The sequence below is a fragment of the Crocodylus porosus genome, unplaced genomic scaffold (genome assembly GCF_001723895.1).
Source record: "Crocodylus porosus isolate Cpor-Errol unplaced genomic scaffold, CroPor_comp1, whole genome shotgun sequence".
Classification (NCBI taxonomy): domain Eukaryota; kingdom Metazoa; phylum Chordata; order Crocodylia; family Crocodylidae; genus Crocodylus; species Crocodylus porosus.
In genome coordinates this window covers 11,232,614-11,256,373 of record NW_017728907.1, presented here as the reverse complement: position 1 = coordinate 11,256,373, position 23,760 = coordinate 11,232,614, and the positions used below count along the sequence as shown (strand labels likewise).

General features: G+C 43.5%; 1 protein-coding gene across 1 annotated transcript in view; it reads left to right on the top strand.

Annotated features, from left to right (window-relative positions):
• CUNH14orf80 (chromosome unknown C14orf80 homolog) overlaps positions 1-23,760 on the top strand; it is a 144,188-nt gene that overhangs the window by 44,548 nt on the left and 75,880 nt on the right. Inside the window, exon 5 of the mRNA XM_019530573.1 lies at positions 268-366. Within this exon, the coding sequence (XP_019386118.1) occupies positions 268-366 (99 nt within the window). The remainder of the gene's footprint in view (positions 1-267; positions 367-23,760) is intronic.

Sequence of the window (23,760 nt, the reverse complement as noted above, 5' to 3'; positions counted from 1 at the left end):
AGTGGTTTGCAGGACTGACCACTGTATAAGTAAGCAGGCTGTTTACGTGTTAGTTTTGATTTTTTGGAGTCTGTCATAAGAAGGGCGAATTTAGTAGTTAATGACAGTTATATATTCATCTTTCTGTTGGGAATTGAACTATGACCAATAGTTTATTTTATAATGGCCACCAAACAACTTTCAAATACCATTGTTTTTCTGTCATGATCTAATTATAATTTTGGTCCAACTGTACTTATTTGTGTGTGTTCATTTTGTTCATTCCAGATTCATTTCTACACTAATGGCTCTCATATGGACCAGACCATTGGCCATTTTTCTGTCACAGAAACGGATCTCATTAGACAACCTGATAACTATAAACAGGTAATGCATCTGCAGTGACCAGGGCCATATACAGATTTTGTTTCCACCAGGAGAATTGCCATTCTCTTAGTAGAAAACACAAGTGGGAAGTCTTTTTAGTTCTTTCTCCCACAGCAAAAATGGCCACTCTGGGAGAAAAATAACCAGGGAACAACCAGGGGTAAATTGCTTCCAGGAGACTTAATGTCTTCAAAATTTCTTCTGGCTTAATTCCTCTTGGTGTCTGAAAGTGGTGCTCCCTGCCTGCTACCCCTCCACTCCCCCCCCCCAACCTCCCAATGTACTCCGGTGGGCATATCCCCCCCCCCCACTGCTGCACTGTGTCTGGGTGCCCCCACCTCAGCTCATCCTGCACTGTTTCTATGCTGCCCCTGATGCAGGAACAGGAAGAGAAATCTGAGGGAAGGAGGGGAAGCCTAGACCGTCTCCCTGCAAGCAGCCAGAGCCAGATGGGTGGCGGCCAGCTGGGAGCCCAGGGGGCTTACATTAACACCTGCATTTGAGTTGCAGGTGTCCAGTTAGCCCTGCCTTATTTAAATACTGGTCTCTGTTCAATGAGAAAAAATGTGGTTTCTAACATTTATCTTGAAATGCAACACACACACGATTTCCTATCATCAATACTGGGCTTCCAGCATTGGACAGGCTAAAAACTCCTCTCTCTATATTACAGGCATAGTGAGGTACTGTAGGTGAGCATAAAAATACTTAGATCAGCTTCTTATACTGGAAAAGGTGTAGACAGGGCAAGGTTTATATGAAAATCTCCATGTAATCTTAGTAGTGGATATAGGACTAGTTGGTGACAAGTTTTTTCCATCTTTTTTCTTTCTGATTCTCTAACAGTTTCAGAGGTGAGTGAATGTTGACTGGTGCTTGTAATCAATACGGGTCTGAGATTCTTTTGGCTTAGTACTTTTGCTCTGAGTAGTTCAGAAGTATAATTGCATTGTAAGAGCACATATATCCAATTTTTAATGTCAGGAGGGTTTTCTAAAAATGCTGTTGCATGCCCATTTTTAAAACAAGTCAGCACAGATAAAAAGAGATTCTGGTGAAGGATGATGCTTTGTACTTCCAACAGAACCTAAACCTTGTCCTGTTTTTGCAAAGTTTCTGAATGTTATGTCCCTCTGCCATACTACCCCAAAACAATGTTCTCAATGTAATTTAAAAAATGCAGTTGCCTCATACTTATAAACATTCCTGTGATTACAAACTAATGTGCAATGGCAGGCATTAACCATTTCAGATACTGGCTTCCCTCTGCTTATTATAAATATGGCTCAAAATAGGGCTCTTTGGAAATTTAGCAATTGTTTTTAAAGATTATTTCTTGAGTTCTGCATCTTCAAAATCTCTGACTTTTAAATACCAACACAGGTGGCAGCAGCATAAGTTAGCATGTTCATTGCCAAATGGTTTTAGTATAAACATTGTGAAATAGGTTTTTCTCTCAAAGTAATGTGACATTTCTATTAACGTTACCCTGAATAATAACCAGCTTCATGGATCAATAAAAAGAGCAGCATATCAATTTGTCTTATTGTAATGTACCCTGTTGGTGAATGGTGTTATAAATTATTTCCTGTTCCAGGTATCCTTCAAAGGATAGAAATGTGAAGTGGATCAAAGTGTCAAAAATTAGCTGCTATAGAAAAGACATTGGGCTAGTTTTACAGAAGAGAAGAATTCATTTTCATCAAAGATTTCCTGTGAGAGAACTTGTTCTTTCCTATAATAAAACAAGAGATTTCATTCTGACAGAGAAAATGTGATTGAATACAGATAGCTATGATGTTAAACTTCAGTTTATTAAATGGAAGAGTCTAGCTAACCCCTTTCTAGAGAAGTTTCACAATCACTTTAACTTATTTAAAGTTGCTTTCTTTAGGATTTTTGCCTATAGAAGTCTTTGTAGGATAGTTTTACACATAGCTTTTACCAGCCATTATAATGTTTATGTCTTCCCGAATTTGTAGTATGTTTCATTGTAACACTGATTCCAGGTTGAGATTTTTCTCACTAGTTAGGGGTTAAACCCAATTCCTACTTGGTTAGTTATGTTCTGTTTAGACAGTCTTCCCCTACAGTTTAAATTGTGTGAGTGGTTATGTAGCATTGGTGTAACCTTTTAACTTCTATGTTTATCCTTGAAATGGTATCATTAAAGCAGCAGGTTAAGTTATTCCTGTACTTTGGGGATTAAAAGGTGCTTAATGGAAATGCAGTGGTGTTTTTAAAGGATGGAGATGTGAACTCACTAATTGCCAGGGTATTTACACATACAATTCCTGGGTACTGTGAGTAAATTGCTTTTTTATCACATGACTGCTCTGACTTTTATGAGCATTCTCTGGCTTTTAAATTATTGAATTAATTCACTGGGGATAACATGGAGGCCATTTCTCTTCACTTTCAAAGGGTTAAGAAGCATTCTGTGTGCTCCCTTCACACTGAATGCTGTCTAGGCATAGATACTAACAGTTGATCCAGTTTCACTGGGGAGAATGAGGTTGCCCGGGAGCAAGACTCCTTTTTGGTGCATAGTGATGGATGCCAAGCCTTTCTCCCAAAGAAGCTGAGCCAGAATTTTGCTTACTGGTGAAGACCTGCAGTGTGGTATATACTTTCCTTGTCTACACATTATCTGTTGAGCATGAAAGTTCATTGTGGCAGGGAACGTACCTTATTGTGTATAAAGCTGTTAGCCTATTTTGGCACTATACCGAGAGCCTTGGATGTCTGTGTAACATGTAGGATTTTAGACAATATCAGTAGTGGCCATTTTAATACAGTCCTCCAAATCATTCCAGGTTGAGACTGACCATTGTTGTTGGTGTCTTGCCACATCCCAGGTTTGATTTAGAATTTTGGTTTTTAGCTCTGTGGGTCACAGTCACTTGGGAAATGATACCTCATCTGCATGTTACACTTAAAGCATGATTAACCAGTTAATCACAGCTGAAGTTGTGACCCAGCCAGATGTCCAATCAATTAACAGCATGACAAAATCAGGAATAAGCCACAAAGTTATTCCACAAAAATTGTGTAATAAATCTGTGACTTATTCTTATCACTCCTTTAATTGCACTCCTTTAATTGACCACATAGCCAGATGCTCCCCTGTGGCTGGGAGCCCCACGACTGGGCTTCCAGCTGCAGGGGTGTACCACCCACTGCTGTAGCTACAGGCCCTGCAGCTGAGGAGGCTGGCAGCCAGGTCAGTGCCTCCTGCTATGCATATGTAGATCGTGCATCATATCCTCGCATGCCTTTACATAAATATTCAGAGGGGCCTTGAGTCACTTAACATGAGGCAGAGGCAAGATGAGTTGCCTTCTTGCTTTTGGGTAGCATCATTGCCTGGCTTTGAAAGAGCATGGGTCCATTCCTAGCCATTAGGACAGTGGTTGTAATCTGGAAACAGATCTGAAAATTCTTTATACCTACAATTTTAGTGTAAGCCCATTCTTGAGTCATGTCTAAAACACATTTGGCTTAGTTCTGCATTACATTTTCACTACCTCTTGTGATTTACTTTCTGCTTGCAAAATACGTCCTTCAGAGCAATTGAATTAACTTTGTCATCAAAAGTGTGACCATGTACAGATCAATGAGCTTTAGGGCAAAGCAGACCATTCACTGCTCCCCCTTTCTCTCTCTCTTGCTTATGCTGTTTTATGTGTAGAACTCGATCTTGTGCTCCATCTTTGCAAAGATTAAAGGCTGAAAGCAGAACTCAAGGTACTGAGTTAGGAGGCTAACAACACTAGAGAGAATCATTGAAATTGTTGAAGTATTAAGCTAAGCAGTCACCTTTAAATGCCAGTAGATCAATCTGCTGTGTGCAAGATCAGACACAGCAAATAGGTAATGCAAGGAACCACCATGTGAATATTAACAGAAACTTGTTAACACTCATGTGCCATTAGTTTTTCATTTTGTTTCACCATTTTGTTCTGAAAATATTTTTATATTTTATACTTGTAGCATGTTCATTTAAGCTACTGTTGGTGTCAAGTGTTTAGCTTCCAGAACCTAGTGGCAAATAACTGAACCCATCTGACTTTGGGCCCCCCAGTACAGAAAGGATATGGACAAATTGGAGAGAGTCCAAAAGAGGGCTATGGAAATGGTTAGAGGGCTGGGGAACATTACTTATGATTATTGTGAGGGAGTTGTTCACTCCGGCTCTGTCTGTCGCCGGTCAACTTCCTCTCGGGGGACCCCAAGTAGGGAGATACACGTAGAGACTCACCGGCCTCAACAAACCCACGCGCCGGTCTCGCCTTCCACGACTTTGATGGGTTCAGATGTTATGGCACGTGCAGTCTGGAAAATGAGACTCTCGTCCTCTGCTGGGTCCTGGGTCCTGAGGGCTCCTCCACCCCTACACCCTCGCCCGATCCACCGGGAAGATCGTCCTATTGGAGCAGTCCTCAGCGCGACGCGCTCTGGGCCTCACCACCAACATAAACACAATCAATCAAATGCCTGTTACAGATGAGGGACCTACGGACTTGGGCCCGCCCTCAAGGTGCACCTAGGCTCCTTGTTGGTCGGGGAGTGGGGTGCTCCTTCCCATCCCCTCCCTTTTAGTCCTAAGCTCCCTGACGGGGCTGCTCCACCCTCGTCGTCCAGTAAGTAAGAAAATCGGAGTACCAGCAGCTCCTGCATTCCCGGTGCTCCTCCCGGCCGGCGTCTGCCGCCTCCCTCAGTTAACTACCTTGTCCGGGGCTCTGCCGGCCCCAAAAGGTCCGTCTTCTCCTCCATGCCGCCTGGATCCTCTGCAGTCTGTTCCCGCTGGCGCCGACTCCCGCCACCTCCGGATCTGCCTCCTGTCTGCGTGCCTCCGGCGCTCCTTTTATGCTGGCCCGGGTTGCTCCTGCACCGGCTGCTTCCGGGTTCCTGTAAGGGGGAAGTTTCTGGCCCTTGCCCTCTGCTGTAACCCGGAAGTCAGGCCGGGTCCCACCACCGCCAGGATCGCCCGGGCTCGGCACCCTCTTCACTCCCTTACAATTATAAGGAGAGACTGAGGGAGCTGAGCTTATCTAGTCTGGAAAAGAGAAGACTGAGGGGGGATTTAATAGCAGCCTTCAACAACCTGAAAGATGGTTCCAAAGATGATAGAGCTAGACTGTACTCAGTGGTGACAGATGACAGAACAAGGAGAAATGGTCTCAAGTTGCAGCAAAGGAAGTTTAGGTTAGACCATGAACAACTGGTGCGTCCCAAGACTGGGGTGGCACCATTTGTAAGGAACTGCCCACAGACACCCAGCGCCGGTGTTGGGGGTGTGGAGGGGTGGCAGGCACCGAGTGGGGACTGCCTGCAGATGCTGGCATTGGTGGCAGTGAGCGGGGACTGCTCGCAGCTGTCAGCAGTGGGGACCACCCGCAGATGCCAGAGGCTGTGTTGGCCGGCAGGGGCGGGGGGCAGCAACTGCCCGCAGAAGCCAGTGGTGGCCAATCTCGGGGGGGGGCATGTGGCCCTCCATATCCCCCTCACCATGTGTTGCCTATGGGTTAGATACTAGGAAAAACTTTCTCACCAGGAGGGTAGTAAAGCGTTGGAATGGACTACCCAGAGAGGTGGTGAAATCTTTATCCCTAGAGATTTTTAAGACCTGGTTAGTCAAAGCCTTGACTGGGATCATATAGGTGGGGATGGTTCTGCTTTAAGCAGGGGGTTGGACTAGATCAGTGGTTCTCAACCTTTTTTGTACCAGGATCCATTTGTAAATATTGATGGCCAGTCCCAGCCTAGTAAATAGTTTAAAGTAGAAAACAGCCCCCTGTCCCTGCAGGTGCCCCTCATTCCTGACCCGCTGTCCCCTGCCCCCAGGCCTGATCCCCCAAGTGGTTGGGGCAAGGGTTAAGTGTGTGGGGTGGGGGGGTGTGGCACGTGGGGCCCCAAGCAGCCCCTTGCAGGCTGGAACTGTGCCAGCCTGCTAGCATTTCCCCATGTTTTTCTCCTTTAAAGGAGAATCCATTTTTAAAGTTTGTTCATGGTCCTTTCATATATTCTTGTGATGCATGGGTTGAGAAACACAGGACTAGATGACCTCCTGAGGTCCTTTGCAACCCTAATTGTCTATGATTTTGACTTACAGGTTGGATTTACTTCCATGTTTGATGAACTTTTAGAATTTGCAATTTTTTAAAATCTAATTGTTGCGGGTTTGATTTTTAGGGATCCTTCAGTTCTTAAATAACTTCCTACAGGGTGCTCGTTTGTTCTAGCAAGAAGCTCGTACACTGTGTGTATGGCCTACTTCAGTCAGGTGAGATTTTACAATTTGTCATCAAAATCGGGAAGCTAAAAGGGATGAATAATCAAGTTTTAAGATAAGTCTGTTGTGGGTCCTAAATCTCCTGACAGCTTCCATTTAAAACAGCTGCCTCAGATGGAAGTTATAGATTGGCTGATTATAGGTTTTATTCTTTCTCTGTGAATGATTGTCTGTGGTTTGATTTCATGCAAAGCTCTAAAGAGTTTCTTTTCCATTTGGAAAGCATGCCTTCAAATTGTAGGTGTTAGGAACTGTTTTGCTTTTTTCATTTTTTTAGCAATAGAAGATGCTGAGCCCTATCTAAAGATTCCTTTGAGAGATCTGAGGCTGCATTTTCAGACTCAAGTCACCAGGGGTTCAGGGCTGTCTGTAGGTGTATGCACTTCTGTGCAAAAAACAACCAACTTTTTAAAGCACTCTAACCACACATAGGTTGAAAATTAGGCTAGCTGAGCACAGTTTTTGATGCACACATTTTAGGTATCCTTTTTCCCTTGTTACTGTTGTATGAAAGTACTACACATAGGATATATCACAACACAATAGCTAAAGCAAAAGTCTCTGAAGGAAGAGGCCTACATTTTTGTACCCATCACCAGAATATCAGAGTATTTGCAGAAGTGGGTGTAAATCACTAGCTACCTTGGATACAATGGAATAACTGAGGAAAAATCATTTTACTCGCACATGCTATTTTAGTATCTATTGACTGTAATCTTAGTGAAATCCTGTGAAATTTGGTTAGTCATTGGGATACCTTGTCTCACTATGTTTGTATTAATCAGTAGGCTGAATTGGCCCCAAGTCCTCTTGATTGTACACAAAGCACTGTGGCTATTAAAGTATAGTTATCATTTCAAAATGTACACGTATACTAAATCACAATGGAATTAGTTCCTGATAATTAATCAGCTCAAAAGGTACTGATCTGTTTCTCACAGTGTACCTTCAGTGAAATGATGCTTGCAAAGGATTGGAAACTTTTCTGCTTTTCTTGGTTCAACACAGCATAGATGATCAACCATTCCATTTAGCAGAATTGTATTCTATTTTGGTGATGAATTTATGTAAGAGTGCAAAACAAAAATATTAGATTACTTTACTTCCTTATAATTGTATACTATTACTTATATTAAACACTGAATTTTTGTAGCAAGACAGTTAGAAACATTTGTATGTTGATTGTTTATCTGTATGATCATACAATTCTTAAATAGCAAGTCAGAGTGCATAGTTTGCATTAGACTTTGCAACATTTTTTGCTTCATTTTATAAATGTCAAAATTGTTCTTTACTATGGAAAATATACATCTCACTAAAAGTTAAAAAATAGCGAACTCCTGATAATTAGCTACTTGCAGTTATTTAGTCACCATTACTCCTGGAGTAACAAAATCATAATTTCTCATATTCCTGGGTGCCAAAGGACATAGTGAGCAGCAACTAAGTTAAAAAAACCCCAAAGCTAACACCACCAAAAAAGCGACAGCAGCAGCACGATTCAAACAAATACTTAGCCACTAGGCCTGTGTGAAATTTCGCTGGCTGTTTCGTTTTGACATTGTTTCAATTCATTTCAAGCTTGAAACAGTGAATTCGAAATGAAATGAAGGTCTTTGAAACAGCCTCGAAATGAAACAAGGCCAGTCAGAACGTTTTGAAAGTTTCAAAATGTTTCAAGTTTTGAAGCAGCCAGCAGCCAGGTGGTGGGAGACAGGGGAGAACCAGCAGCTCCTCAGCCTCACGTGTCTCAGCCAGTAGCACAGCCCTGGCTCTCCCCGCCTCCCATGGCTGCGCTGCAGGAAGCCGATCGCAGCACAGCGCTGTGATTTATGGGACTGGGGGGGGAAGGGAACTGAGCCTGATTGCTTAGTTCCCCTCCCCAGCACTGTGATCCATTGGGCTGGGGAAGGGAACTGAACCTGATTGCTCAGTTCCCCTCCCCAGCGGTGCAATCCATTGGACTGGGGAAGGGAACTGAGCTCAGCTGAGCTGAGTTCCCCTTCCCAGCCCTACAGTCGGGTTGGGGAAGGGAACTGAGCCCGATCTCTCAATTCCCCTCCCCAGTGCTGTCACCAGGTTGGGGAAGGGAACTGATTCTAGCTGAGCTCAGTTCCTTTCCCCAGCCCAATTGTAGCACTGGGATGGGGAGCTTGGTTCAGCTGGGCTTAGTTCCCTTCTCCAGCCTGATCTTAGGGCCTGACCATAGCACTCAGGGTCCTTCCCCAGCCTGACTGTAGCACTGGGGAGCGGAACTAAGCAATCGGACTCAGTTTCCTTTCCCAGCTTGCCGGTCCCAGGCGGCAGCACCCAGCTTCCCTCTCTCATCTGGCAGGCAGATTGGGGGCCCACAACCCTGGGAGGACTGGCACAGCCCCTGCAACCCTCCCAGGGTTATAGGCCCCCGATCTGCCTGCTGAATGAGAGCACCTGTTTTGAGCTTCCCCATTATTGTACATGGGCAAAATGTCGAAACAGCGTCACTGTTTTGATGAAATGAAACGGAACAGCAGTTTTGAATCAAAATGAGATTTGAAATGAAATGCTGTTCCATCGAAACCTTGAAATGCAAGTCAAAACAGAACGGTGCCATTTTCCACAGCCCTGCAACCCGCCTCTAATCACTGCAAACAATTACTATAACCTTTTTAATGGCTTGCCACAAGGATGTGATCTGGCCCATAGAGTTCCCTATAGTTTGTTGCGATGTGGTCTGCTGTCATAGGGCTGCAGGACTCATAGGCTTACTTGCATGTGAAATGTCCTTGATGTTGGTGTGGATGATAGCCTTTTAAAGGTTCTTTCAATTTAACTGGAAGTATTTGAACCAACAGAATTTTTTCTGAAGGGAAATGGGTACAGATGGGAAATGACATGCTCATTCTATGCTCCAAACTCAAGATTTTTCAGGAAAATCAGCTATTAAATTCAGTTTTGTGACTTGGAATTATAGAGTCATAGGAAGAAGAACTGGAAGGGACCTGTACGATCATCAAATTCAGCCCCCTGCCAGGGGCAGGAGATAATTGGGCTCAAACGAGCTCAACAAGGTATTTGTCCAGCCACTTCTTAAAGATCACCAGAGATGGTGACTGCACCACCTCTGCTGGAAGTGTGTTCTAGATTCTAGTTACTTGTACGAAAAAAGTTTTTCCTTGTGTCCAGCCGAAACTTTTTCTGGACTAGCTTGTGTCCATTGGTCTGCATCTTCCCAGGGAGGCGCTTTTCTGAAAAGTTGTTCTCCTAGATCCTGGTGTTCTCCCTTGACATATCAATTCAAGGCTATCAACTCACCTCTCAGCCTTCTTTTGCTCAGGCTGAACAAACTTAGTTCCTGAAGTCTCCACTCATAGGGCCTGTCCCCCAGGCTCTTGATCATGTGGGTGACCCTTCTCTGCACCCTTTTGAGCTTGTCCACATCTTGAAGTGTGGTGCCTAGAACTGGATACACTACTCCATCTGTGGCCTCACCAGTGCTGAAGAGGGGGAGGAGCACCTCTCTGGATCTGTTGGCAACACATCTGCTGATGCACATCAGAGGTCTGTTTGCTCTGTTGGCGACTTTGTCACACTGGTGGCTCATATTCATCCTCTGGTCAATTGACACCCCTAGGTCCCTTTCGGATGCAGTGCCAGCCAGTGAACCACCACCCATTGTATAGATATGGTGAGGGTTTTTACTATCCAGATGAAGGACCTGGCATTCGTCCCTGTTGTTCAGCCCATAGGACCAGCCTGTCAAGGTTTTTCTAAATTCTTGACCTGTCCTCTGATGTGTCCACTTTTCCCCACGGTTTGGTATCATCCGCAAACTTAATCATTACACTTTTCACTCCCTCATTCAGATCATTAATAAAGATGTTAAAGAGCACAGGTCCAAGCGCTGACCCCTGGGGTATGCCACTGCATACGGCCCTCCAGGATGAGGCCACCTCATTAATTACGACTCATTGGGATTAGCTGCTGATCCAGTTCCCAGCCCACCTTGCTGTAGCCTGGTGTAGGCCAGTACAGGTAGTTCTCGACTTACAGCATTTCGAGTTACAACGTTTCACACTTACAACATTTATAAATTGACACCGTTTCAACCTTATGACGTCAGTTTTGACTTTACAATGCTTGATCCAATGCAACACCATGCCAGCGAACAAGTTTGCTGCATTGCTCATCTCCCTGGAGAACATCTGTTCAAATTTCCCTGGAACCTTTTTTTAAGAAAGCAGCCAAGACTCCAGAAAAACCTGCAGCCAAGACTCCTGAGAAGACGTCAGCCAAGAGCCCTTCAAAAAGTCCAGCGAAGTCACCTCAGAGAAGTCCTTCCAAATCAATTTGATTGCTATTTACAATATAAATACACTAATGTAGCTATATTACTCATAATAATTGATCGAGAACAAAATTCTGGGGTATTTTTAGTGAAATAGGGTATTGGGCCTCGGTTCAGGAACTAATCCCCCATTTATAACATTGTTTCTTATGAGAAAATTGTCTCTGAGTTACAGCGTTTCAACTTAAGGCATGGTTTTCACAAAACATTTGTGTTGTAAGTCCGAGGACTGCCTGTACGCTCCAACTTAATTGAGAAGATTTAATGGGAAACTATATTAAACGCCTTGCTGAAATCTAGGTAGATGACGTCCACCTCCTGTCCTGTGTTCAGGTGGTTAGTTACCTGGTCATAAAAGGACACCAGGTTTGTTAGGCAAGACCTCCCCTTTTACAAAGCCATGCTGGTTGCTTCTCAGTACCTGACCAGATACAAGCTTGTGGTTGATGGCCTCCTTAACAATTTTTTCAAAGATCTTCCCCAGGACCAAAGTTAGACTGACTGGTCTATGGCTGGCAGGGTTGTCCCTCTTTCCCTTCTTAAAGGTGGGAACCACGTTCACCTTTTCCCAGTTGTTAGGGACAGCTCCTAAGTTCTGCATCTCCTCGAACAGCCCTGCCAGAGGCACCCCTATGAGCTTGGCCAGCTCTTTCAGCACTCTTGAAAGTCGTCTGGACCAGCCAACTTGAAAACATCCATATGATCTAAGAGTGTCTTCACCTGTTCTGGACTCATTTTACAAGGACCGCTGTCATTGCTGTATTTGCTGTGCCCCTGGTCTGGTGACCAGTTTTCACTTGGTTTCAGGAAAACTGAAGCAAAGTAATTATTAAGGAGCTCTGCCTTTTCATGGTTATCAACTGTGGGCTTCCCCTCCATGTTCAGTAGGGGTGCCACAGTGGAGCTTGATTTTTTTTTTTCCTCCCTATGTACCTATATAAGGATATTTTGTTATTTTTAATATTGGTTGCCAACTTGATTTTCATGGATGCCTTGGCTTTCCTTGTCTCATGTCTGCAGACCCTGGCCACATCAGCATACTCTTCTCTGGATCCCAATCCATTTTTCTATTGCACGAGTCATCCATCTCTTCCCCCCTCCAAAACAAGGATGGGTATTTGCCTTCATTCATAAAAGAATGCTTATGATGTATCCTCACCACCTGGTTTGGGGTACTGTGCCAGACATTATATGAAGAACTTACTTTAATATGACCTTTTTCTTTTCAAGGGCAAAACCTCAACTGGTATAAATCCCCCCTGAAGCTATGGCAGGTAATGCTCACTAAGGATCTGGCCTTTACTAGTCATGCCTCTGTTATTTTTAGTAGGACTAGAGTGCTACTGTAGCCATGATGGTCCTGGAAATACGTGAGGGGTAATTTTTTTGGTAATATCTTTTATTGGACAATCTGTATGTCTGTGTGTATAGGGAAAAAAGAGAAGATCCAGTAAAAGATATCACAAAAAATGGCTTGCTTCTATTACCTTTGCTAGTTTCATCGTTACAGCACTACAGTCATTATGGAACTATTGTATAGTCCAACCCCCTGCTTAAAGCAGGGCATATTGCTTGTCTGTAATTGTTGTAAATAACTTTCTAAGCTATGGCTATCTTTGACCAATTTATCCACTTGTCTCAAATTCCTTTAAAAAAGTGAGAGAGTGAGCAATAATTTTTCTCTTGGGTGTGGCCATCTACCAAGGGGAGATTCTGGGGGAGGTTTCAGATGAATTATGTAAATCTTGTAAGTGCTTGGAAAGCACACCTTTTTCACTTTAAAAATAATTTTTCAGTTGTTTTGGAACATAGAACATTCACCAGTGGTTTGATTTATCATGCCAGTTGGTTCATTTAATTTGCTTTCAGGGAGGCTCAAGTGTGGTGGATTTTGTTGTTGTTGAACGTTTGTCAGTTAATTTCTTGAATCATATGCTTTGGGGTTATTTATTTATTTATTGACCTTATGAAGACTGGTATCGCAGCCTGGCTTGCCCTGAAGTCGCTGGAAGCTTTAGCATTGGGTTCATTAGGCATTGGATTGTGTGAGCTCTTGATGAGTGTTGTGAACTCAGCATTTTAACCAGGGGACTTGCAGAAAGCAGGTCCCTTGGACTGTGATATTACCAGACTGCAGCCAAAGCAGTTCAGCTCCTCCTCTTGAAAGCTGGTAGGCTCTGCGGAAATAAGCCTCTCTCTTTTTACTTTTTGTCAGACTTTCAAGGTACAGCTTTTCTAGTCTAATTTTGTTCAGAGGGTGCAACTATTTTGAGCAACTTTGTTTTCCACTTAATTGCTGGCTAGTCCATCTTAAATTAGTTCTTAACGATTTAACTAGAAGAATCGTATAGTTATTGACCTTTCATCAATTTCAGGGTTCACCAGTGAAATATGTGCTGGACCCATGGACACACATGGTTTCCAAAGGTCAGCTGTGACAGCTTTTAGCATTTGCATAATTATGTACACTATAGCTTCTCGAACAAAAATAGCAAATGCTTGCCCTTTTGAAATATTCATCTTTTGCTCTCTTAATGACTAACTTTTAACTACTTTCTGCTAAATAGTTGCTGTGAGGATGGAGGCTTGGGTGGCTGAGTTCAAGCATGCAGTTCGTGTGGTGGGGACTCAGAGTGAGTAGGCTTTGCTGTAAATAATTCTTGTAAATGGTTTCAAAAGGCCTGTATGCCTTTTTCACCGCCGGCAGAGACAGCAGTGGGGGTCTGGCAGCAGGGCCTGGAGACTGCTCCCTGGTTGACATAATGTTGTGTTGGGTGAATACTATACAATAGGTTTGATTGTATTGGGTGAGTGATGTCCCCAGACAATATTATAATTGTTTAAACTGTTTTGTTGCAAGTGTGGCTGACATGGGCCAGAGGAGGATGAGAGTGCTGAAGCATGGAAAAAAAGGTAGTCCCAGAGAGGACAGGGAAAAAAGGAATAGTCCCTGGGACAACAGGGGGATTTTGGAAGCAGAGTCTGTTGTACTATTTAGGGCATTGGCACTTTGCTGCTCCTCCTGTGTAAAAGAAGAAAACATCTTCCTTCCCATGAGCTGACCAGAAAGAAAGACCTTTAGGATGTGGAGTTGCTGTGGATCACTGGGGAAGTCAGGGACTGAGAAGAGCCATGGTCTCAAAGCCAGAAGCTTGCCCTTTGTGAAGCCATGGTAGGGCTGACTTCAGGGGGTCTTCCCAGGACAGGGAGACTGAATGAGACTGCTTTCTTGGGAAGTCTTGAGGAAGAACTTTCCTCTTCCGCTGTCCCATAAGGGGCATTGATCTTCTGTGAGATTTGCTCCAGTAAGATATTTCATCAGTGAAGTACTTGAAAACTTTGGACTAGCTGAGCAAGGAGATTTAGAAATGGGCAGGAAGGGAAGTTTTGAATTGGTTTGGCAGGAACCTAGGATTGGGACTGCGTGAAGGAAATTGGGGCTGGAGAAACACTAGGAGTTACTTGACTGGACTTGGGAAAGGAGCTGGAGAAAGGTGAGGAGAGACTTGGGCTGCTTGGACAAGAAGCAGGAGTGGGAAGAAGACTCTGTGTCATGAAAGAAGCCCAGAATTCCAGAATCTTGCCATTCCCTGTTCTCAGAAAATATCTGTCACACCCGAAAGCAAAGTGGCTCATCTCCCTTTAGTGCTGGTCCACATAATAGATGGCAATTTACTACTGTTATCCATTATTCCATTAATTAAGATGACTAAAATCTGTGTGATGGATTTAGAAGTTTCATAAAACCTCTGTGTCATTTAATGTGCAGCGTGGGTGTCAAACCTGCCTCATGCCCTAGGCTGGATCTGAACCTCAGGGCTCCTTGAAGGTCAGATCTAGCCTGGAGCACACACTGGCGGTGGCAACGGTAACATCAGCATCTCTGGCTCTGGAACAGGGTACATGGTAGTGACAGCTCTGGCTCTCATTGTGTGCTCCATGCTGGAGCTGGTTCTGGTTCTGCGTGTCCCTTCCCATGGTGGCAGCTCCAGCTCCTGCATGGGGCAGGTAGCAGCAGCAGCAGTGCTTCCTTCAGCATTGGGTGGCAGCAGGTTCAGTGGAGGAAGAGGTAGGGCTGTGGGAATGTAGATGGATAAAGTGACTGGGGCTGCTTAGCTCTTGGTTGCCTTCCTGCTAAATTAAGCCATGTCCGCCAGGTCCCAAGAGCTCTGACTTCTGCAGCTGGATGCCCCACCCCCAACTTCCAGTGGCACACAGGGGTAGCCTATATGTTTGACACTCTTAGTGTATAGAATGGACCTGATTTGGAAATGAATCAGGGTTATAGATAGGGACTCCTGTCTCATTTACTGCAGAAGGTAGAATAGGCAGGGTACAGTAGAAAGCACAGGAATGCAGGAAGATAAATGCCGGTCTCATGTTTAAAGCAGGCTCCTGAATGATCCCCTGGAGTACTGAATTCTGTGTCTCTGCCACAGAGTTTCTGAGTCATTCTGGTATCTAACCAGACTTTCATGTGGTTACTAAGTGTATGCTCCTGGGTGCCTAACTTGAAACCGTAAAGTCTGATTTGCTGAAGTGCTGAGCAGTCCCAGCTACATCTGAAGTCAGTCTGAAGTCTTGGAACATACAAAGTGCTTTATAATGCTAAGTTCTTTGGTAAAATGAGGGCCTCTGTGGACAGTCATATAAGCAGATTTTTTTTTACCTAAATCTCGGTGTGCTTCAGTCTCTTGTCTGTAGAATGGTAATAATACCACCCACTCAGCTGCCAGGAGTGTTGTAAGGGTAAGCCATTTATAAAGCAGTCTGATATTTTAGTCTTGCAGAAAAGCCCATGGGAGAAATTAATAATTTTGTCTTCAAAGCAGGATTTGAATGACGTGCACTTAATAAGGCCCTGGGCCGCACATTAAACAGCAAGGTTAAAACACAATATTGAATAGTTCTCCATTAAATGGACATCGGCTATCCTGTGTACTAACTGTGGCAGAGGTCCCTTGTAAAAGTAATGCAATCAAGCAATTAAGGACTCTTTGTAAAGTTTATGTATAAGGGCCCTGGAGTAAGACTATACATATACAACCTTAATGCTGACAATTCTTGATTTCATAGGTTTCATAGATTTCATAGACATTAGGGCTGGAAGGGACCTCGGAAGATCATCGAGTCCAGCCTCCCTCCCAAAGGGCAGGAAGTCAGGTGGCGTCATAGGATCCCAACAAGATAAGCATCCAATTTACTCTTGAAGGTGTTCAGTGTAGGTGCTTCAACCACCTCTGATGACAGGCTGTTCCAGACCATGGGGGCTTGGACAGGAAAGAAATTCTTCCTTATGTCCAGCCTGAAATGGTCGTGCAGTAGTTTATAACCATTTGACCTCATCATCCCTTGGGGCGCTCTGGTGAACAAACGTTCCCCCAGATCCTGGTGGCATCCCTGATAAACTTATAGGTGGCCATCAGATCACCCCTGAGCCTGCGCTTTTCCAGGCTAAAGACCCTCGAAGATCTCAGCCTGTCATTGTAAGGTCTGTTTTCCTGACCTCTGATCATGCATGTGGCTCTTCTTTAGACTCTGTCAAGCTTCTCCACATCCTTTTTGAATTGTGGGGCCCAAAACTGGATGCTTGACTGCTTAACTGTTCAGCCTTAATAATATATTTTTTAAACTGTTTTTGTGTGTGTGATATGAAAATATATGTTATCGCCATCTCAGGAAAATATTACTCTGTGGTAGTTTTCTTGTGTTAAGTTACTTTTAAATTATTGCTCTAAAAATATTGCATCTGGATCTGCAGCTTTGGATGGTGCGAACTGATCATGTAGTAGGTTTGCATGAGGTAATATGTTAAAATTGTATATAACAGTAGATTTTTTTATAAGCAGTATTGAGACATGTCAGAATGGTAAGAATGGGGGCAGAATAGTAAGAGGAGAATGGCCTGGTTTATACTATTCACAAATTATTTTAGTAGGAGTGAAGATGGTACTTGGAATGAGCAATGAAATATGAAGGCTCATATTTAAACTTTAGCTTTAGGATTTTGGAACTGCATTTTGATTTGTCTTCAAATACGTTCATATTTCTTCCCAAATGGATGGCATGGCTTATGCAAGAGGCTAGATGAGGTGACAAGAATATCATTTTCTGGCTTTAAACTTTATGAAGGGTGCAAGTAAAATGTAGGATGGCCAATGAGAAAAGTTGGCAAGACTCCAAGAGAACTGCATACCACACAGCAAGGTAGTGCATATACAATAAGCCAGGGACACAACTGCCTGAATGTGATAAACATTGTAAGTCTAAAGACTAAGGTGAAATTTAAGCACAGTGCATTAAATTATCCATCAGGCCTCAAAACTGAAATGCTGTTTGTAGCCAGAGGCTGAAACAGGAAAAACTCAAGGGAGCTGAACGATCCAGAGCACTAGGGTTTGATGATGGCTGTTTGGATAAGAAAAAATAGAAGCTGTAGGCCAGATTTAATTTAAAGGTGACCTACAAAAACAAAACAAAAATAATCCAAGCGCTGCCGCATAATGTGCTGAATGTCCCAGATCACCTGAGCGAGGGAAACATTCTGAGTACATCGGGCAGATGCAGTCCTTTTCTCTTTTTTTTTTTTCAAGGTCCTAAAGTCCAGATTTGCCACAGAGTACCACTTTCTAATCCCTGCAATGCTCTCTGCTGGACCTATTGTGTCCCGATGCATCTAGCTTAAAAACTGGAAACATAGCCATCTTTGAACAGCGTAAGCGAAGACTTGTCTTTATGCCTGCAGGCAGTCTGTAGTGGGGTGCTATGGTGACAGGAAGTCCGTATTTAGAGGCACTGAACCTATGGCAGTCCAGGTTTTAGGATCTACATAAAGGATAAGTCGTCCAGTGAAGGCCACTCTTCCCCTGATTACTTGGGACATGCAGCCTGATATATTATAAACTATTTTGATCTTATTGGCTCATCTGCCTAGGTGACTTAAAAAAAAAAAAAACAACTCAAACATTTTCTCTCATTTTATTTTCAGATAGTATGTATGAGTGAGTTGCAGCTTATGGAGCTGGGACAAAACTGTCTTCCATTTATTTGGGGTCAGTTTACATAGAAACTCTCTGTACAGATCGAACTGAAGCAACAGTAGGTAGGGTGGGTTACTGTTCAGGATCGCCGAGCTGTCATAATTAATTTCCCATGTCATAGGAAAGAGACTCAGCTAAGGAAAACAATTTAAAATAAAAACAAACCTCCCCCCTCTTGGCAATTCAAATATTATTTCTCCTTCTTGCACTTTAGCGCAAGGAGAAGGAGTGCTTCCTCCACAAAATTACTAAGAAAGCAATGAATGTGTCAGTGATATTGAGCACTGCCTCCCCATGCTGAGAGCATGCAGAGAGCAAAGGACTTTGTCCCCAAGCATTTTTTTTTGCAAAAGATACTCTCCATAGAAAGAGGTGGGCAGATTGCTTTGTCATTTTCTTCCAAATTCCATACCCTCTTAGTTTCCAGCATTTGCAAAGATTTATTACATAATACCTGGATTGCCATAGTAATTACTGAAACCTGAGGGAAACTGTGTCAGGCATTCATTAGTGCAGGGGAGGGAGAGGGGATGTGATTGATACCATATATGTAAATAATGAAAGGTTGCACAGAGTAACTGGCATCAAAACCAGGATGCATAAACTCCAGCTGCATCCAGGACTGGCCAGTCCCTTCATACTTTGGTAGAAAGCAGTTCTTCTGGCCAGCTGCGCAGTGCTGAGCCCATGGTAACAAGTGTATGCCCTTAAGCACAAGATTTTATTATTCCTATCTTAGAGGTTAGTGCCCTGTATTCCAGCTTTATTTGTATCAGTAACCCTTTGCTTTCTGGGTGACAGTTGCAGGGCATAAGCTCACAGCTGAACAGGGTGATCAACTCCACTGGATACTGCCTACCAGCTAGACATTGAGCCATTGATTACTACCTGTTGAGCCCAACAACTCAGACAGCTTTCTGTCTACCTTACAGTCCATTCATCCAACCCATACTTCCTCAGCTTGTTTGCAAGAATGCTGTGGGACACAGTATCGAAAGCCTTTCTAACAGTATCAGAATCCTAGGTCTGTCCATGGTCATGTGTGGCTGCTTTCTTCATATACTGAGGTAACAGTTCCAGAAGCACTAAAGGATCTGCTGTCAGATGGAGGAGGCCTTTCTGTGAAGAATTATAAGCTAATTTGATTAGCCAGAGACAAAAACCTTTCACTCCTTTGGGCTTGTCAACTTCTGCATTTCCTACCCAGGAAAGCAGAGGGGTGAAGCAACAGGAATCAAGGCAGCTTCAGGGGCCTGATCCTGCAGGAAAAGGGCCCCAGATGCTTCACCTTGACACAGGGCTCATGTCTGCAAGCAGGAAAGCCCGGGTGCAGATGTGCTCCCTGTGTTGGGGTTCATGGGCATCCCTGGATTTGGGATGCTTTGTGGAGTGGGACCCTATGGGAGTCCTCCTCTCTGTCCTTGCAGGTGCAGCAAAGGAATCGTTCCCATGGCACAGTGGGCAAGTGAAAAAAAGTGCTGGGCCCCAGCATGCCTATCAAGCTGCTGCATCTTGGGTTGGGTAGCAGTGTGCAAGCATGGAGGGTGAGGGCTGTATGGAAGTTCCCTCCCCTGTGCTTGAATCCACTGCAGAGGGATTCTCAGTCTGCAGGCAGGGAGGAGGGAACCTTGTCAGGAGTACTGCCCCTCACCCCCTTCTCAGGGAGATTTCCTGTCTGACCCCATGCCTTCCTGGGCCTGCCTCATGCTTGATGTGTCACCTCCTATTTATCCTCTGTCCAGCTTATTCATACTGCTACCCCTTCTTCGCTCTGTTACCTGATACTGGTTCACTTCACTTGTATCCCATCCAGTTCCTGCCACCACAGCTCCCCCAGATCTTGCTGGCAGCTCACTTCGAAAATGATGCAGAACATCTACAGTAGCACAGATGTGCAGCAAAAGAGGCCCAAAGAGGTGATATGCATGCATATTTGTATCTCATTAAAGGAAAATATCTGCTTCAACTCTGAGTACTGCTGCTAAGTGGCAGCATTACCAAAAGGCTGGCCTTCTCAGCTAACCAGTACAGCATTTGTTCCATAGAGTGAGTTTTGAATCATTCAGTAGCGAATTCTGTACTCAGTTTCATTCTCCCAGTGCCATTCCTTGGGCAGGATGCTTTATTTTTTATGACTCCTGACATTTTTAGTGCTAAGATATTTCTTTAGATATTTTTTAAGCAAGGTGGCCTCTGGCTGCAATTAGTGTCCCGCTGGAAGAACTGGCAGCGTTATATAGCAACACTAAAGCAAATCATTCTACTTCATGGCATTATTACCTTGATCTGAAAATTTCCCCAGGCTGCAATTTGTCACTAATATGGCTTCCAGCTAAACTTCCCCCCACACAAAAAGAGTTAATAGAGCTGCAGTTCTGGAGTTGCCATCACCATTTTTTTTGATGAGTTATTACTTAGTACATTTTATTGACCAAGCATGTAGAGTTCTTGGTCCTTGAAAAATGATACAGTGGTTCATCACCAACTCCATAAATTGTTTGACCGTGTATCAGAGGCATCTTAGTTTCAGACACTGTAAGAAATGAAGGTGTCTCTAAAATGCCAGAGTCTGCTACTGCAATTAAGCAGAAACCATGTACCCAGCATCTGGGCTGATGCGAACCAATGTTTTAACTGATGATTTAAACGTCTCTGCAGAGAGTGCACTTTCTGTTGGTGTAATTATAGCTAAGGGTCAGCCCTTGTTCCTTATTGTATAAACATATTTTTGTCTCTGGGCTGATACTTGTCATGTTACAGAAAATGAAAAGCTTGGCCATTTGTGATGATGGTTAAATAATTGTCAAATATAGGCATACTGGTAAATGTACATTGGCTTTTGCTTCTATTTTATGCTTCTGCTCATTTTATACAACATCCAATCCAGTGGAACCTCTGTGTAATGACAATAATTAATATGGACATGTTTATAAAATAGTCTTACTCTGAGACAAATTAGTTGAAATCACTGAATAGTACAATGTGCTGAGATAGTTTACTCAAGTGTCAGGTGACAGCAAATTTGTCTTGACCTAAAGCTTGCCAAACCTGGATACTGGCAAACCAATGTGGAAGGAGCAAATTCCATAGAACAAACAACTGTGTAAGTGTAGATGGCCCATCTTGCTAGCTTATTAAAGCACTTCAGTTTCTTTCATGTAGAATAATGTGACTAACATCATCTCTGGCCCCTTTCCCAAGCCAGAATAATCAGGTACTGAATATAGCTGGATTGACTAAGGTTGGCCTTCACTGTGAAGCTGGATCAAGGCTCAAACTGACACCTGGTCTATAGTGAAATGCTTTAATGCACTGCCCCTATCAAGTTCAATAAGAGAGGCCTGCAAATAATAATTGCTTGCTTACAGACAGTCTGGGGTAAAGAAGTTCCAAAACGTGTTCTAGACAAACTCAGTGGATTTTAACTCCAGTGTGGAGACATGAGATAAATGCTCTTTTGGGTAATATTAGGGCCTGTAAAGCTCATAACCATATCTATAATTGTGCCTGGAAACAAGTAATAGCCATGTAGAGCACAGAACTTTTGTGTCCTCTCAGATGTTTATGGGAGGCATGAGAGTAACATCAGGAAATGTGACTATGCTTGTGTAGTCATTTCAGAGACAAATGTTTGTGTTTGTACTTGATACCTATCTAAAGGAAGCACTTATGAGATAGTAACAGCTGTGTCTTTTTACCTTTCATTTCCAGTCCTGCCCCCGTGTTTGGTGCCAAACTTTGGTGACTGATATGAGCTGAGCCTGAAACCTAATGGAGTTAGGAAGATCATCATATGGTTACTAGCTGAGATCATCATTGGTGTGGGTATAGACATCCCCCCAGAACAGCATTCTTTGTGACTCCAAGACAAACTGATAGGAATTAATTCTGCTTGCCTGGGCCTCTGAGGGAGTAGAGATGTGATCTGCACACCTTTGCATTTTCTAACCTATATTCTCAGACCAAATAGGTGCACTCAGATAACTCCTAGCTTATTCAAGCAAGTTAGGCATGGTTTTATTACGAAACTGTAGTGGTTTTGGTAACAAGGGATCCATCCCTGAAAATTGTGAATTCACTACTTAGTAGTTTGAGGAAAGAATCCAGAAGCAATCAGGCAGGGACAGATTGTAGCAGCTTTATTATAGCTTTTTAAAAATTAAACTTTGCATGCAATTGGCCTGTAATATTGACTTAATACTATTGGCAGATATGTTTGTGTTTTATTTTGGTTTTTTTTAAGTAGCCAAGGAATTAAAGTTATAAAATCAGCCATTACTCGTGCTTTGTAATTGGTTGTAGATTTGTGGTTCTCTCTAAATACATATGTCATTTAATTTAAGGGGGCTGTGATAAGAGAGCCGTAAGAGAAATGACTTGACTTGAAGGAGATGGTAGCAGATTTTAAATTATTAGTCTGTCAAGTCAGTAATGCACATTTTAAAAAAGTGTGAAAATATCTGTGTTTATGATAGGTCATGAAGGCTTGTCATACAAGATACAAGCCTGGGGGGCTTAAATACATATTCAGTTGGCAAGGTTACACCAGTTTCTTTGGAGGATCTTTTTTTTTTTTCATTACTATTTATCATCTAACACCAGTGCCCAGAGGTAGCTCTGTATGTGGTTGAATCTTCTGAGGTCAAGACATGTCTTGTCATCATTTCTTGCACTCCCATCTTCATGTTACTGTTAATAATATTTAACATTTATGTGCATTAGAATCAAGAGGTCTTAGCTCAGATTGGGTTCCCATTGTGGTAGGTGCCATATGAGCAGATGGTAAATGACAGTCCTGGTGCCTATCCTGTTAGGTCCTCATGACGGACCATTAGTTGAAGTTGATGGAGCTGTACCACAGGATAATTGGCATTTTAAAGGAGAGTGGAGCTGCACTTGTTATTCATAAGCTGCCTCCCACAATGGTGTGAGGTCACAGCTAGATCACCTGGTTGTCATAAAGACCAGCAAGAGGTCAGGTGCTAAGAGGCACTGCAGGGAGTAAGCTAAGTTGTTCAGGACTCTCTAGGTTAAGGGACTGGCCCACTTCTTGTGCAGTTCTGAAGCAAATGGTCTGTAGTGTAAACCTGCAGGGAACAGGCTCTGACAGAGAAGGGAGGAGAGAAGCTTACTCAGATTGCAAGGGCTGCCTGCTGTTGGGTCATATTCTACTGAGAATAGACTGGCTTCTGCAGGATATCCTGGGGGGTGGAGGGGCAGGCATAGGTTGTATTAACTAGCTTAAATACAGAAAACTGGTATTAAATAGCCTTTTGTTTTGAAAAAATAAAGCTGAAGTTCTGAAGAAGAGGTGGTTCTGGAAGCATGTGACTTGTAAGGGGCTGCTTGAGAAGTGGGCTAGCGAGATAGCTTGCTGGCTTCCAGGCTTCTGCAGGTCCAGCTATCTGTCAAAGCACTCTGAACTGCAGGATGGGGGCCTCTAAGACAAGACATGGGTGGAGAGGGAGGGAAGAATAACAATCAAGAAAAAAAGGGGTAGGAGAAAAAGGAAAGGGAAATCTGCCAGAGTGTTCTCTGCTGAGCTTGATGATCACATCATACACCAAGGAATGCCCCTTGGGTGACTAGATCTATCCAAGCATCAAAATCTAGCTAGGGAATGTGTAGATCATGGGTGACTTGTGCCTCCTGAGTTGGGTGGGGGGACATGCCCCCACCATTGGCTAGTCGGCACCTGGGGTGTGGCTGATCTTGCCAACTGGGAGGACCCC